Source organism: Alosa alosa, chromosome 13 (genome assembly GCF_017589495.1).
Source record: "Alosa alosa isolate M-15738 ecotype Scorff River chromosome 13, AALO_Geno_1.1, whole genome shotgun sequence".
NCBI lineage: Eukaryota > Metazoa > Chordata > Actinopteri > Clupeiformes > Clupeidae > Alosa > Alosa alosa.
The window spans coordinates 10,433,409-10,448,946 of NC_063201.1; the positions used below are offsets into that span (position 1 = coordinate 10,433,409).

Sequence of the window (15,538 nt, forward strand, 5' to 3'; positions counted from 1 at the left end):
CGTGAGGGAAATTTGGTCTCTGCATTTATCTCAATCCATGAATTAGTGAAACACACTCTGCACACAGTGAGCAGAAGCACACACTAATCCCGGTGCAGTGAGCTGCCTGCAACAACAGCGGCGCTCGGGGAGCAGGTGCCTTGCTCAAGGGCACTTCAGCCGTGCCTACTGGTCGGGGTTCGAACCGGCAATCCTCCGGTTACAAGTCCGAAGCACTAGCCAGTAGGACACGGCTGCCCCCTGTGTCCATTAAGACAGTGTCTCCTCCTCTCATTGATGACCCACAGACTCAAGCAGAGGAGCCGCCAGAGCAAGGAACTGGCAGTGACCAGCCGGACGCCACCACAGCGGCAGCAGCAGACACCCGGAACACAGAGAAGAGGAAACCAGCGGAGGAGTCTGTAGCGGACAGCAGCACAACAGACACCGCTGACACAGAGGCAGAGGTCAAGGAGGAAGATGGGAGGGAGGAGACAGGAGAGGGTCAGTCAAAGGCCGGGAGCACAGGGAGGACCGATAAAGCTACAGAGAATGGAGAGAAGGAGAAAGGAAAGGAGGTGGAGGAGGAGAAAGAGGTGGAGGAAGAGAAGGAGGGAGAGGAGGAGAAAGAGGTGGAGGAAGAGAAGGAGGGAGAGGAGGAGAAGGAGGGAGAGGAGGAGAAAGAGGTGGAGGAAGAGAAGGAGGGAGAGGAGGAGAAGGAGGGAGAGGAGGAGAAAGAGGTGGAGGAAGAGAAGGAGGGAGAGGAGGAGAAAGAGGTGGAGGAAGAGAAGGAGGGAGAGGAGGAGAAAGAGGTGGAGGAAGAGAAGGAGGGAGAGGAGCATGGGAAGAGTGGAGGAGATAAACTGAGGAAGAGTGATGAAGGAGAAGGAAAGAAAGAGGAGAAGGAGATAGGAGGAGAGGAAGAGGAAGGAGCGGTGAGCCCAGAGTCTGAGGTGTCCATAAACAGAGACTCAAAGAAGGGGTCTGACTCGGGAGAGACAGATGGACAGAAAGAGAAGTGATACAGAGAAAGAAAGAGAGATACACAGAGAGTAAGAGCAAGATAGGACACTTACTATGAAAAGTGAAAAGGTAAACTCTCATGGAACTTTTCAGATCCAGATATTATATTATTTTAATCTATTTAGTAACATTTTTAATAGATTACTAGTTAAAACTCAATATTTTGAATGAACTCAGACAATGGAAACACCTCAGAATGCTATCACTCTGCTTGCTTTCCGCAGAGAATGGGCCTTAGAGAACAGCAATACAGATGGGGCCATAGAGAACAGCAGTAGAGATGAGAACAGCAGTAGAGATGGGGCCATAGAGCATTGGTTCCCAAAGACTGGGTCGCGACCCACGGGTGGGTCGCAGGAGATTTTATTTGGGTCGCCAGCACAATTTATGTTGTGTAATAGGCCTAACTTATACCATTTAGCCAGGAAAGCTAACAGTTTTCTATTAGGATCTAGTTTGTTAACTACAGTCACGGCCCTCTGTGCAATTTTGCATTTAGAATAGCTCTGAAACTGGGGGGGGGAGCTGACATCTCATATAAAAGCGTGCATAGAGGGACAGCGTGGACATCTCACTCCCTAAAAAAAATGAAACATTTCTGTGGGGTGCCTGCCATGGACCTCGCAGTTGCAAAATGCAAGGGACATGAATCAACTCTTCAGCTTGACCGATTAAAATCAGGTTACCAGCTCTTCTAAAGCAGACATCTAATACGGACAATTCAATTTGCGTCATAGGCTGTAGATATTTTTGATTGTAAATGCACTCTTTAAAGTTAACAGCAACCTCCTCACATTCCTTATTATTTCAGATTTAAAACACACTAAAAAAGTTTGAGAACCTGTGGCCTAAAACAATATTGGCGGTTGCATGTTTGCTCTGAAGTGAAATGGGTCGCAATGGTCTGTCATTTTTAAAAAGTGGGTCCCCAGAAAAAAAGTTTGGGAAACACTGCCATAGAGAACAGCAGTACAGAAAAGCAATAGAGATGGGAAAAGCAGTAGAGTTGGGACTTTAGAGAACAGCAGTAGAGATGGGAACAGCAGTAGAGTTGGGGCTTTAGAGAACAGCAGTAGAGATGGAGCTTTAGAGAACAGCAGTAGAGATGGGGCCTTAGAGAACAGCAGTAGAGATGGGAACAGCAATAGAGATGGGGCTTTAGAGAACAGCAGTAGAGATGGGAACAGCAATAGACATGGGGCTTTAGAGAACAGCAGTAGAGATGGGGCCATAGAGAACAGCAGTAGAGATGGGGCCTTAGAGAACAGAACAGCAGTAGAGATGGGGCCTTAGAGAACAGCAGTAGAGATGGGGCCTTAGAGAACAGAACAGCAGTAGAGATGGGGCCTTAGAGAACAGCAGTAGAGATGGGGCCATAGAGAACAGAACAGCAGTAAAGATGGGGCCTTAGAGAACAGCAGTAGAGATGGGGCCTTAGAGAACAGCAGTAGAGATGGGGCCTTAGAGAACAGTAGTAGAGATGGGAACAGCAATAGAGATGGGGCCTTAGAGAACAGCAGTAGACATGGGGCCATAGAGAACAGCAATAACGAGATGGGGCCTTAGAGAACAGAAATAACGAGATACACGCTATATCCAGGTGCTGGTGAGGATCATACGTCTTCATAGTGTGGCTTTCTCAATCCACCAGATTAAAGGCCTAGACGGTATATGTGCAGTTTAGTGTCCCAAATTAAAGTGAGAGTCCCAAAGTAAGAGGATCTTAATTTTTGGGATTTGTTGTTGAACAACCTACTGCCAACTGTGCTTGACCGTAGCAAGACAGGTTAGTTTTACCCTACCGATGATGTGTTGTTGCAATGGTAATTGTGCGAGAGGAACAGCAGGTTCGGACATTGGTTCGTGCACTTGGCTGAGGAGCCGCTGGTGGTCTAGATTAGCTGGGGCCCCTGGTTCCCCGTGAGCAGAACCGTTCGTGACTGGGTCGGGGTGCGGCTGGAAAAGCGCCACACCTCTCCTGACACTACACTGCACGTTTGTGAAGAACCTGGTGCTTAATCACTCGTAGATGACCAGTGTGTAACCGTGCCATATTCTTTGGTTGTTTAACATCCTTTATCGATGACCTATCCGAGTCGACATTTGGGAAATAAATGCTCACGACAGTCCATTCCTCCTCCTTAATGTGTTGTCCACTGAAGATATCGCAATTTTTCCACAATATTTTCTGGAGAACGCAGTCGCCCTGCCATTTTTTTTCGCTTGCAATTCTACATGTTTGCACTAACAAAAAATACTTCTTGAGCGGCAGACTTCTCACACTCACAACAATTTTTATAAACCACCTGTTAAATAGGTGTTTTTTAGCATGTGCACAATTAAGGGACATAACAATTACACGTACAACTTTGCATGGGGAACTTGGGACACTAAAGTGCACGTAGAATCTTGCGTGGGGAATTTGGGACACGTATACCGACGTGGACTATGACCCCCAGTTTAAAGGCCTGCTGCGTAACTTAAGAGTATGACACTCAGTTTAAAGGCCTGCTGCATAACTTAAGAGTATGACACTCAGTTTAAAGGCCTGCTGCGTAACTTAAGAGTATGACCCCCAGTTTAAAGGCCTGCTGCGTAACTTAAGAGTATGACACTCAGTTTAAAGGCTTGCACATGACATAGACTATGACCCCCAGTTTAAAGGCCTGCTGCTTAACTTAAAAGTATGACACTCAGTTTAAAGGCTTGCACATGACATAGACTATGACCCCCAGATTTAAAGGCCTGTTGTGTGACGTTGTGTGTGTAGTGAAGCAGAGCTGTGGAGTAGAGTGTGAAGTCTAGCATTAGTCTGGCCCAGAACTGGTCCTCCTTTGGGCCGAAGCCAGCATTGGATGTGGGAGCTGAATGTAGTAAGATTTTTTAATATCTGCAGATATATATATTATATTTTTATTATATATTATTATTTATATTAACATTTATCACAGATGTTTTATTTTACTCCAGTATGCTGGTGTCTGTGTGTGATAGGCTTTGCATTGATTGTGAATTATTTTAGAGCTCAAAGACTGTTAATGTGAATGATGTCATGGAGAACTTACAGTATACATACTTTTATGTCACAATGCTGTGATTATTACTAACTAGAAACACAACACACTGGCAGAAAAACAGTGATCATGATATTTTATTTTAAGTAAGCTGCACTGCCATAACACATATCTGCTGAGCCTGACTTTTCCAGATATTTTCAGATTTTGAGACAAACCTGATACTGGTTTCATGTGGTTCTGGAGCCTAGTACGCCCAGACCTGATCATAACTTACCTGCTCACCAGAGTTGATCCTGATTCTGAGCCAAATAGTCAGATGCACCTCAAGTGTACCTCGTGTTCTGCTTTCTATCTTATATTACTGTAGGTACTTCTGACAGACATATCACACATGTTTACACACCCAAGGAAAAGGCTGCAACTTCACTAGATACTGTGTTCTCTATGTGTGAATGTAGTCCTTTCATTCTGTGGCAATCTTCTAAAGAAATCATGCAACATCAGTTCCCATTACATGTTAATACCCCGTTCCTATGTCTTGTCTTGTCTGATTATAATTAAATCAATTAAATAACTGCAATCCCGACACACTTTTGTAGTGTATTCCTCAGAGTGAGAATTAAACCTGTGTTTAAGGTACCATTAGGATAGTGGTATCTCTTATTTATGGGCTGATTCTATCTACACCCATGTACAGTACTTACTTCTGTCTGTCAGTAATCTCTTCCACTCTCAAGAGTGTGTGTGTGTGTGTGTGTGTATGTGTGTCTAAGTGGTTATCTAATGCGGTGGGTCCGTGCTTTTTACATCTCAGCCATTCAAGTACTGAAACTAAGCCAATCAAAATAAAGCTGTGGGGCAGAACTCTCCGTTCCTGCGGACGCCCACGACTTCTGTCTCTACTTCCTCCCACAAGGCTGACGGATGGATCCAATTCCCGGTCCCTGATGGACCCCGCACTCTGATCCAATTCACGGCCCCTGATGGACCCCGCACTCTGATCCAATTCACCGGCCCCTGATGGACCCCGCACTCTGATCCAATTCCCCGGTCTCTGATGGACCCCGCACTCTGATCCAATTCCCCGGTCCCTGATGGACCCCGCACTCTGATCCAATTCCCCGGCCCCTGATGGACCCCGCACTCTGATCCGATTCCCCGGCCCCTGATGGACCCCGCACTCTGAACCAATTCCCCGGCCCCTGATGGACCCCGCACTCTGATCGGACCCCGCACTCTGATCCAATTCCCCAGTCTCTGATGGACCCCGCACTCTGATCCAATTCCCCAGTCCCTGATGGACCCCGCACTCTGATCCAATTCCCCAGTCTCTGATGGACCCCATACACTGATCCAATTCCCCGGCCCCTGATGGACCCCATACACTGATCCAATTCCCCAGTCTCTGATGGACCCCGCACTCTGATCCAATTCCCCGGCCCCTGATGGACCCCGCACTCTGATCCAATTCCCCAGTCTCTGATGGACCCCATACACTGATCCAATTCCCCAGTCTCTGATGGACCCCGCACTCTGATCCAATTCCCCAGTCTCTGATGGACCCCGCACACTGCGAGTCCCTTTTCTCTTTCCCTCCACACTGAAAAGCCTTTTCTTTCACACTGAAAAAAAAAACATCTTCTTTTTTCATTCTCTCAGTTCATTTAATCCCTCGCTCACACACAGAAACGGAAACACTGTAGCTTGAGTGTCACCACTCGTAGGTCGCTGTCGATAGGAGCATCGGCTAGATGAATAGATGTACATGTATATAGAGCTGTCGGCTAGATGAATAGATGTACATACAGCTGACGGCTAGATGTACATGTATATAGAGCTGTCGGCTAGATGAATAGATGTACATGTATATAGAGCTGTCGGCTAGATGTACATGTATATAGAGCTGTCGGCTAGATGAATAGATGTACATGTATATAGAGCTGTCGGCTAGATGTACATGTATATAGAGCTGTCGGCTAGATGAATAGATGTACATGTATATAGAGCTGTCGGCTAGATGTACATGTATATAGAGCTGTCGGCTAGATGAATAGATGTACATGTATATAGAGCTGTCGGCTAGATGTACATGTATATAGAGCTGTCGGCTAGATGAATAGATGTACATGTATATAGAGCTGTCGGCTAGATGAATAGATGTACATGTGCAGTATATGTATATATAGAGCTGACACAGACTCGTCCCTGACTGTGAAGGAATGTTTTGACACTGTGAGCCTGTGCCTGGTGTGTGGAGTGTGCAAATCGTCAGGTAGAAGTGAAATGGGTGTGAAGAGGACTCACAAGCCCTGTAGCCAGACGAGACGAGACGAGACGAGGGCCCCCCCCCACACACACCCCACCCCCTTCTCATGTGACTCACAACGGATTCACAAATAAATAGGCTATCGGTTGTATTATGTACAACACCCCTAACCCTCCCCATTCTAGAGGGAGAGCAGATAGCTAACAAACGTTCAGAAAAAGTCCTGTTGGTAAATTTGAGGAAAAGTCGTAAAGGGGCTATTTCGCACAATTTGAGAGTGCTGAATTCAAATATGTTGTTTACCAAGCTCAATTTTGAGTTTTAAGCTTGCTAATTAGCATAATTCCCATACTTTTTGGTTTTGCCATCAGATATCATAGGAACTGCAAAAAATAAGGCATTAATATACTCTTTATGGATCAGATATGTTGTAGGACAGGACAGGAATTACCCCAATGACCCTCAAGTAGCAAATGAAAATAAGATAAAATGAAAATATAAATTGAAATAATAGCTAAAATTCAGTATGATGTTTAGAAACAAAATAGATTCCTTGATAATAAATTGATAGAATAGTAGGTGGCAGCTCATTTTTCTGTAGAAAGTATTTTGTCACTAACTATTATGAACAGTTGTCAGTCTTTACAGAGGATTTACACTGCTTTTTTTTTTTTACTGTAAAGGCGACTGTGCTTGCCTTGTTAAAACATCTCACTGGTGCTCTTTTCTATTATTCAAATTCCAGCCATGCAGAAAAATGGAAGAGTGTGCATGTTTGAGGAGTGCTGAAGAGTGCTATGCAATTTGCATTATTTGCAAAACATTTAGACAAGATATCCTTTATAGTGCAACAAAAAGAAACATTCTCCAGTGTATCATTACTACATATGATGCTAAAGTGGGCCTAGGACAAATCCTCAGCTATGAACTGATTATTGTCCCTTTACTGTAGCTATTGCAGATAGCAATGGTTATTTGTGAAGTGGAAATAAGTCATCCTCACTCAAGTGCTGTCTAGCAATGTGGAATGTCCAGTAGTGATCACTGCAAAAACTGCTCATTCAACACTGGTAATAGATGCTCAAGATCTAGTTATGTCTTTAGGACACCCATCTGCAGCACATTTAAGTATGCAGGGAAGTTTGTGAGAAACTTTTGTATTGTTATTTGGTATTTCTTATGTGGTAGCAAATGATGTTAACTATCAAAGAAATAGACCTAATGTAGGAATGCACACAGATATTGCAACAGATAATAGTGTAGGCCTATCTGATTAAGACCTGAGTGGTTGAAACGTACTGTAGTTATTAAATTACACTTGGAGCAAAGAAGACTATCTTTACTTTTTTCCCTTTGCAACTTTGCAACTTGGAAGGCCTAGGGTAGCCTACATCAGATGGCCAAAAGATTAGGCTCTTCTGCATAGCATTAAGTGATTTGCATGCTGTAATTTGAACACTGATCTTGATCTAGCCTACTTAAAGGTATTTAAAGGCTATTTAAAGGTAATTTATTGCCAAAACACCACAAAATATAAATGAGCTATAACAAACAATAAAGGACTTAATCACACACAAACTACTATTTTACTGACTACAAAAATAATAATTATGTAGGAAGTTTAGAAGTTTAAACCCCAGAATTGACCAAAAGTGCACCAAATTCAACACAAATGACTCAATACACTTGGAGGAGGCCTGCATCCTTTCTTTTCCAGATATTTTAGGATTTGGATATCGTTTCACTATCGAGTATCAAGATATTTATGGCAGGGATTGAATCGAAGTCATAATTTTGGTATTGTGACAACACTGCCAGAGCCACTCTGTTTTCTAGATGTCGAGGATCGGAAGCTCTACCACCAAGTGATGCTGCTCAATGGCATATTAGAAGAGCACATTATCAAGCTCTAGTATGGATGCAAGCACACATACCAAATCCAGTGTTACCAGAATTAAAATGTTTTTTACTTGTCGTTGTTGCTGACGGTAGATGCAGTTCTGCATTAGGCTTATTCCCGCTATCTAAGTTCATATTATATTGTGAGTTGAAGGTTATCTGTGCAACTTGTTATTGTGATAAAATGCATTAAACACCACAAGAGTGACTCACTATGTTAGCAATAAAAATATGGTTGTGTTTTGATTAGAATTTTCGAGTTTATTACATGTTAACTATAATCATGTTCCCATTAAATATGTTAATAAACTATAGTATGGCTTCTTTAATGCTTAAACATGTATTTAGAGAACATTTTTATTTGGTTTTAGTGATTTTGAAATCAACTTGAAATTACTTTTGAAATCAACCGCATTTAGGAAAAAATAGGGGGAAAAAATCACTATTTTATGTTAAAATGCTGATTATGCGGCTTAAAACTCAGAATTGAGCTTGGTAAACAAAATATTCAGAATCAGCACCCTCACATTAGGTAAGAGGGGTGGTTTACCAACTTTTCCTCAAATTTGCCGTCAGAAGTTCTCTTCTGTGAAGCTGCTCTCCCTCTATACCAGAGAACTCAAACACACACATAATACACTGATCACTTACTCTGATGTGATGTGTATAGTGCAATGTATCACAGACACACACACACACACCTCTGCTGCCACTAGTTCCTCAAAGCTGCATATTTACAGGTGCAACTCTGAGACCTCACCCATACCTGCACAGCAGAATATGGCAGCTAAAACAAACAAAAACAAATACTAGTGCAAACAACTGGCGAATGACAATGTCACTTTTTATTCTTTTGTTTAAAAATAGACATGTTTGGAGCAAGAAGAAAAGACTGTTGTCTTGATATAGATTTATATGAGTATGTTCATGTTGTGTAGACATTGAGCTTATTATCTGTGATACAAAGCTTTCGGAGATGTTTCAAAACATTTGGACTGCGTGACTTACACACGTCAACACACAAGCCACCGCGTGCTCCGTGTTCAGACAATTAGGTGTTCAGCACGGGGGTCAGAACTGAACAGACTCCCGAGCAGGACTGGGGCGCCCAGCTTCGGAAAATAAAAGTCCTACCACATATTTGTTCCAACCATTCACTTTAAAAAAAAAAAAAAAAAAAAACACTGTAATCAGCACAACTCCTCAGCCAGGTAGATGAGCTAATTAGTGAAATCACAGGTAGAACCGATATGGTCAGACTTTTCCTTTCTGAAGAGGATGTTCCCACACACCACACTACCGCTCCTTTGGGTTGACACTGAGGTCCAAACTTTACTGCACAGCACACACCTGGCACAAACAGCTAGATAAAATCAAATATTATTCCAAATGTTCTGAGTGTGTGTGTGTGTGTGTGTGTGTGTGTGTGTGTGTGTGTGTGTGTGTGTGTGTGTGTGTGTGTGTGTGTGTGGAAGAGCTAAAGAAAAGAGGTAGAAACGGATAAAAAATTATACAAAACATGAAATGAAAGATATTACCGGTACAGAGTGTACAGTCTGTAACACAACTTACAGGAAAGAAGAAGGAAAGTTGTAAAAAAATACTTCACAATATATAACAAATAAATGTTTTTACTTTACATGTATTTATTCTGTTTGGTGTTTGTGTGTGTGTGTGTGTAAGAGAGAGAGAGAGAGAGAGAGAGAGAAAGAGAGAGTGAGGTGGCCTCTAGGGTAAAACTGTTTACTTTACTTGAGTGAATACAGTATGTCCACAATAATACATTTCACATCATTTCTACCTTATAAACGTCATCACTTCCTCACTGAATCACACACTGATCCTACCATCACAAACGTTTATATGCTTCAAGCAGTTATGTTAAGGATCGCGTTGGTTTGCATCTTGTGGTTGTTTGGCATGCATATCTGCACTGACATCTGAATTTTAATCCCGGCTTCAAGAAAAGGCTTAATGTTGAAAGCAGAGAAGAAAAAACCAATGAGTTGAACTTTTTTGCATCTGTCTGACTCGTCCCTTCCCTGCGTCGTCAGCGGTGATGTGCTGGCTTGAGAGAGGAGGTGTTTTGGGGTGAACTGATCTGAGTGCTGACTCAGCTACTGCGTGTCCTCCCTACAGATCAGGACCTTGCATACTGCGCCGGCCGGTCTATTTCCAGCTACCTGCATGCACACTGAAGGCAGAGGCATCAGAACTGGATGGAGGTGAGAGGGTATGTAACTGCCTCAGTGCAGGCTCCAGGGGGCTCACGCTCCAGGGGGCTAGCCCTCTGGGCTTTGCAAAGCGCCCTGAGACACTGTCGATTGCTATTGACGCTGTTGATGCTATTCACGTAGTTGATGCTATTGATGCATTTTGATGTTGATGCATATTGATTGATTAACATTAAATTCCATTCTATTCAATTCCATTCAGTTCAATGAAATTCAATTCAGTTGAACTGAACCGATTTGTACGTGAAGACATGACTCCCTAGGCAGCTGCTGATTGGTCAGAATCCTGACCAGTGCTGGCTCTGTTCCCTCTGATCACGACTTCAGGGTCAGCCAGGGGTCAGCCAGGGGTCACCGCTGCGGCAGAGTTAGCCATCGATGATTGACATTGACAGCGAGCTTATGCCAGCCCAAGGTAGGTGCCGTGGGTGGCAAACTCTCAAACTGACATTAATCAGCGTGTCAAATCAAATCATGTACATGCGTGGCATGGATCTGTTTTAGACTAATGCTGTTTAAATGTATCAGTAGTCCAGGGAGGGGGGACATTAAAGAAAATGTTTTTCTGGTCTTGTTTTTTTTCCTACAATGGTCAACCTTTACTGTAAAATTATGTAAAACTCAACAGCACTGTATGGTACATGAAACCATACATAGGCTGTACATACATACTGTGTGGACATCATTACATCAGAGGTTATCAGGTGAGTGCATTGCATCTGAGGAACTGAACTGATTTATTTTTTTGAAAATGTGCTTGTCAACTTATGTTAGCTTAACTTAGTCCAGAGTGAGCTGCACTGTATGTGAGGTTGGTGTGTGAGTGTGTTTGTGCCAGCGTGATCAGGTGTGTGTGTGTATACGAGCGTGTGAGGTCTTGTGTGAGTGTGTTGGTGTTAGCGTGACTAGGTGTGTGTGTGTGTGTGTGTGTGTATAAGAGCATGGATGATGTGGGATTGAGTGCAGACGGCTCTCTGTGTACTGTAGATCTAAGGCGGAAGTGAGAGATGTGGATAAAGCTGTGTGTTTATGTATGTCGGTTGTGTGTGTGTGTGTGTGTGTGTGTGTGTGTGTGTGTGTGTGTGTGTGTGTGTGTGTGTGTTTTAGCGTGTGTCTGTGCGTGTGTGTGTGTGTGTGTGTGTTAGCGTGTGTGTCTGTGCGTGTGTGTGTGTCTGTGTGTGTATGTGTGTGTGTGTGTGTGTGTGTGTGTGTAGTTCTAGTGTTCTACCGATCCGGTCAGGTTCCCGTTCCCGGCTGCACGCTCTGCACCCTGGACAGGGTGACGGGCACTTTGGCGTCCCCCGGCGTGGGCGCGCGCGTGACGGGGTGGATGGCCGACTGCAGCTCGGCCAGCCGGTCGCGGAAGCGCTGCTGTATCTGCTGCTCCTCCTTGGAGGCGCCCGCCTGCGTGAACGCGGCCAGGAGCAGCCCCAGGGCCGTGCCCGCGCCCCCGACGCAGAAGAGGATGGCTCCGGCCAGCTTGCAGGCGTCCAGGGCGCGGTTGAAGCGCACGGCGCGCTCGTCCACAAAGAGCAACTCGTCCTCGCCGAAGGCCTCGATGCGCGGCGGCGTGGCGTAGCCCACGAACAGCACCACCAGGCCGGCCAACATGATCAGGCCACCGAGCACGACACAGACCTTGAGGAGAGGAGCGATGAGGAGGAGGAAGAGGAGATGAAAGAAAGGAGTAGAGAGGAGAGGAGAGGAATAAAGTAGACAGAAGAAAAGACGAGAATATACAGGAGGGGAAAGATGAGAGGAGAGGAGTAATAACATAATTACAAGGAGGGCAAAAATGATGAAAGGAAAGTAGGCAGGAGAGGATGGATGTGAAGATGACAGAAGTGGAGACAAGAGGGAAGTAGGGAAGAGGAAATGAGATGAGAGGCGTGGAGAGGAAAGCCAAGTGGGGGAACAGGAGAGTTACATAACACATAATCACACTATCTCCCATGTTAATTCAATCTGATGCTAATCCCATTGTGCAGTAGAATTAACTTTGGCCATTTCGGACCACTCCTTGAATTTAAACCGAATGGCCACACCACGGGCTCACTCGAAACCAGATCTGGGCTGAATCAGGACTGGTCCTGAGCTACGTTAGACCCGACACGGGGCCAGAAGGTTATTCTATTTTGGGTTCCAATGGAGAGCTTCATCTTCAAGAGAGCAGAGCTCAACTGGATCAGAACCGCATCAGGGTCAGGTCTGGGCCACATCAGGCCTGGTTCTGGGCCAACAGTGAGGGGCCTCACCTTCCAGAGGACCGAGCTCCACCGATTGGGCGATCTCTGGGTCTGGAAGTCGGCCTCCCGGTCCCACAGGGAGCCGGTGCACTCCTCGTAGAACTGGTGGAGGTAGGAGCGCACGCCATACTGGTGCCCATTCACCGCACCACTCTGGTACTCCGAGCCACAGATCTCAGAGCAGGACGCCATCCTTCACACCTGCACACACACACACACACACACACACACATACACACACGCACACATGCACGCACATGTGCACATGCACAGAAACAGACACACACATACACACAAACAACAAATACATACAGACAAAAATCAAATGAGCAAGTGTATGCTTATGCAAACATATACAATCAGTAAAATGCATAGATACAAAAGACAACATCTGTAAAGGCAGACATACAGTAAGTTACATACTACAAATAATTCAAGCAAACACTGACTCATACACATTGATATGAGTACAGTTGCACAGACCCACGCACAAACACATGTGTACACACACACGCACACACACACACACACACACACACACACACACACGCACACACACAAAAACACATGCAAATGTGTCTAACTCTGAGCTGTTTTTGAATTTCAGCATGAATGGTCCAGTTTCCTCTTATTCACGCTCTCTCTCTCTCTCCCTCTCTCCCTTTCCCTCTCTTCCTGATTCTGTGAAGGGCATCCTCCTGCTTGCTTATCAGCAGAGCAGATGGCTGCAGTGTTTGCTGTGGGATGCTCCTCTCTAAAGCAGCCCTGCCCAGCATGCACCAGGGTGGGAGTGAATGAGGTGGGCTTGGGGGTGAGGGGCAGCAATGCTTCTAACAGGCTAATTTAATCACAGCTCATTGTCATCCATTGTCATCTCTGTCTCTCTGTCTGTCTCTCTCTCTCTCTTGCACAAACAGAAGTGCCCCTTCACTGATCCTCCTCTCTCTCTCTCTCTCCTCTACTTATGGTGAATGTCTGTAACCAATACATGTTCTCGTCTCATTTCAGCTTCTCTCTTTTGCCATCATCCTTATCTCCCCTCTCTCTGTTACTTGTCCTCTCCTCTCTCCAACCCACTATTTTCCTCTTCCACCTCTGCAATAATGGAACCAGCTACGTTTTGACCTTTCCTGAAATATATCAGATAAGGCTGCAAACACCTATAGGTCTCTGGTGACTGTGGTGTTTGCCTTTATCTGTATAAAACTGAACAAACATATGGAGGCTACTTGTAAAATTCTCCTTTATCTCAAACACCTAGCTTTAGTGGCGTGTATCACGCCAACATGAGAGGATTACTTGCTGCACTTGTTGATAAAATGTCAAATACAGCTTTAATACTAAGAATAATTCTGCAGCTATAGGAACAAGGGATCAAACAATCGAAAAATGTAACAATCTGACAGTGCTCGAACGGCGCATGCGCGCGTCATTTGACAATGTGCAGTCCATGATGCTAAACACATCAGCGTAACCGATGACGACAATCAGATGAACTGTTTCCCGATGTAATGGATATTTAAAAATACATAGAGATACATAATTGAAGCTCTCTATGTAAAGTTTGTGAAGAGACGCCACATGATGCGGAGCTAGTCTACCCCCTGTGTAATTGTAATCTATATCCAAAGAACTGTGACAACAGGCAGCGAGATGCTGTTTTACTATTAACAGTCAAACACAGCCTGCATATTATCAGCATAAACAATTGCCATTCACAATACAGAAAAGCCAAACAACCACCATATATTAGACCACCATTAAAACCAGCGACTGTAGGCTATTTGATCTATTTATGCTATCTGTCATGTGAATCGCGTTACTTCGAGCAATTCACATTCTTACTGACTCAAATTTCAGTGAATCCTACTCTGTTGGCAATCCAGACCCATCCCCACTCAGTTGGCTCAAATTACGGATAACCTACCTGTCCTGACCTGCCTGGAGAGTGACGCGGTGCTGCTGGTACTTCACTTGCGTCCCATCACTCTGGCGCTCGCATCCCCGCTGCTGATGCTGGCGATGATTCACACGCTCCGAAGCTCCCCGGCGCATGCGTGACCACGGCGCTTTCCAAGCTCAAGGGGGAGGGAGGGGAGCGTTAACAGGCGAAGACTTCTGTTTTAAAAGTGAATTCTTACGGAATTATTACGTGATACGTAGTCACAAGGTTTTTCGTAATTCATAATCTTAGAATACCTCATGGTGAGCTGCTGGTCTATAGGCTAAAAGCCAACCTGAAGACCTTCATGGACTGGGTCAGGTGGAACAGGTCTGTTTTCAAGGTCACAGGAACAGGAGAGTCGGCGGGTTGTGTCTTTTGAGGCGCAATTTGGATATTCGTTGTGTGGCCTCTACGATGGACGCTCTTTCTTTTTCTAGTGCGCTTGAGTGAGGGATTCAGCAAGCTCGTGATTACTGAAAACACGCTTGTTTCCATAGGAATAGGAACAAGAACCCGAGTGTTTTGGTCAGAGAGGGTTCAAGCGGAGTAATCAAGGATCTTCGTTTTGGTCTTTCCCCAACATGGACATATGCCTAATCAAAGATTCTATAATCTTTGGGCCTAATCACTAATCTCTGAATAGTTCAACATTATTTGATAGTCCATGTCAATGTCTTAGGTAATCCTTTCAGCAATCACCTGGAATTTCGTATGCTATATAGACTATTGATATAATATATATATAGGCCTATACATATTTGTGAGATACTGAGACACGACAGACATCCACAGTGCCATTCTAAATAAATTGTGTGAATGCTCACACTGAACAAACAATCTTTAGGCTAATTATTGATATTTTCTAGAATATGTTTTAGCCTAGACAAATTTGACCAAATTAATTTTAGAGCTGGAAATTACCCTGTAAC

The 15,538-nt window shown here is 44.5% G+C and overlaps 2 protein-coding genes across 2 annotated transcripts in view; one reads left to right on the forward strand and one right to left on the reverse strand.

The window, feature by feature from the left end:
- The window catches only part of LOC125305762 (doublecortin domain-containing protein 2-like), a gene marked incomplete at its 3' end in the record, with an annotated part of 23,376 nt that extends 22,831 nt beyond the window's left edge, over window positions 1-545 (forward strand). The window contains exon 9 of the mRNA XM_048260697.1: window positions 288-545. Coding sequence (XP_048116654.1) covers window positions 288-545 — 258 coding nt within the window. The remainder of the gene's footprint in view (window positions 1-287) is intronic.
- Window positions 546-9,576: 9,031 nt separating this feature from the next.
- nrsn1 (neurensin 1) lies at window positions 9,577-15,007 on the reverse strand. Its single transcript, XM_048260088.1, has 4 exons — window positions 14,864-15,007; window positions 14,592-14,742; window positions 12,674-12,865; window positions 9,577-12,056 (listed from the first exon to the last, which is right to left on the reverse strand). The coding sequence occupies exons 3-4, from the start codon at window positions 12,854-12,856 to the stop codon at window positions 11,655-11,657; spliced, it is 585 nt and encodes a 194-aa protein (XP_048116045.1). The 5' UTR covers window positions 12,857-12,865; window positions 14,592-14,742; window positions 14,864-15,007; the 3' UTR covers window positions 9,577-11,654.
- Window positions 15,008-15,538: the final 531 nt, after the last annotated feature.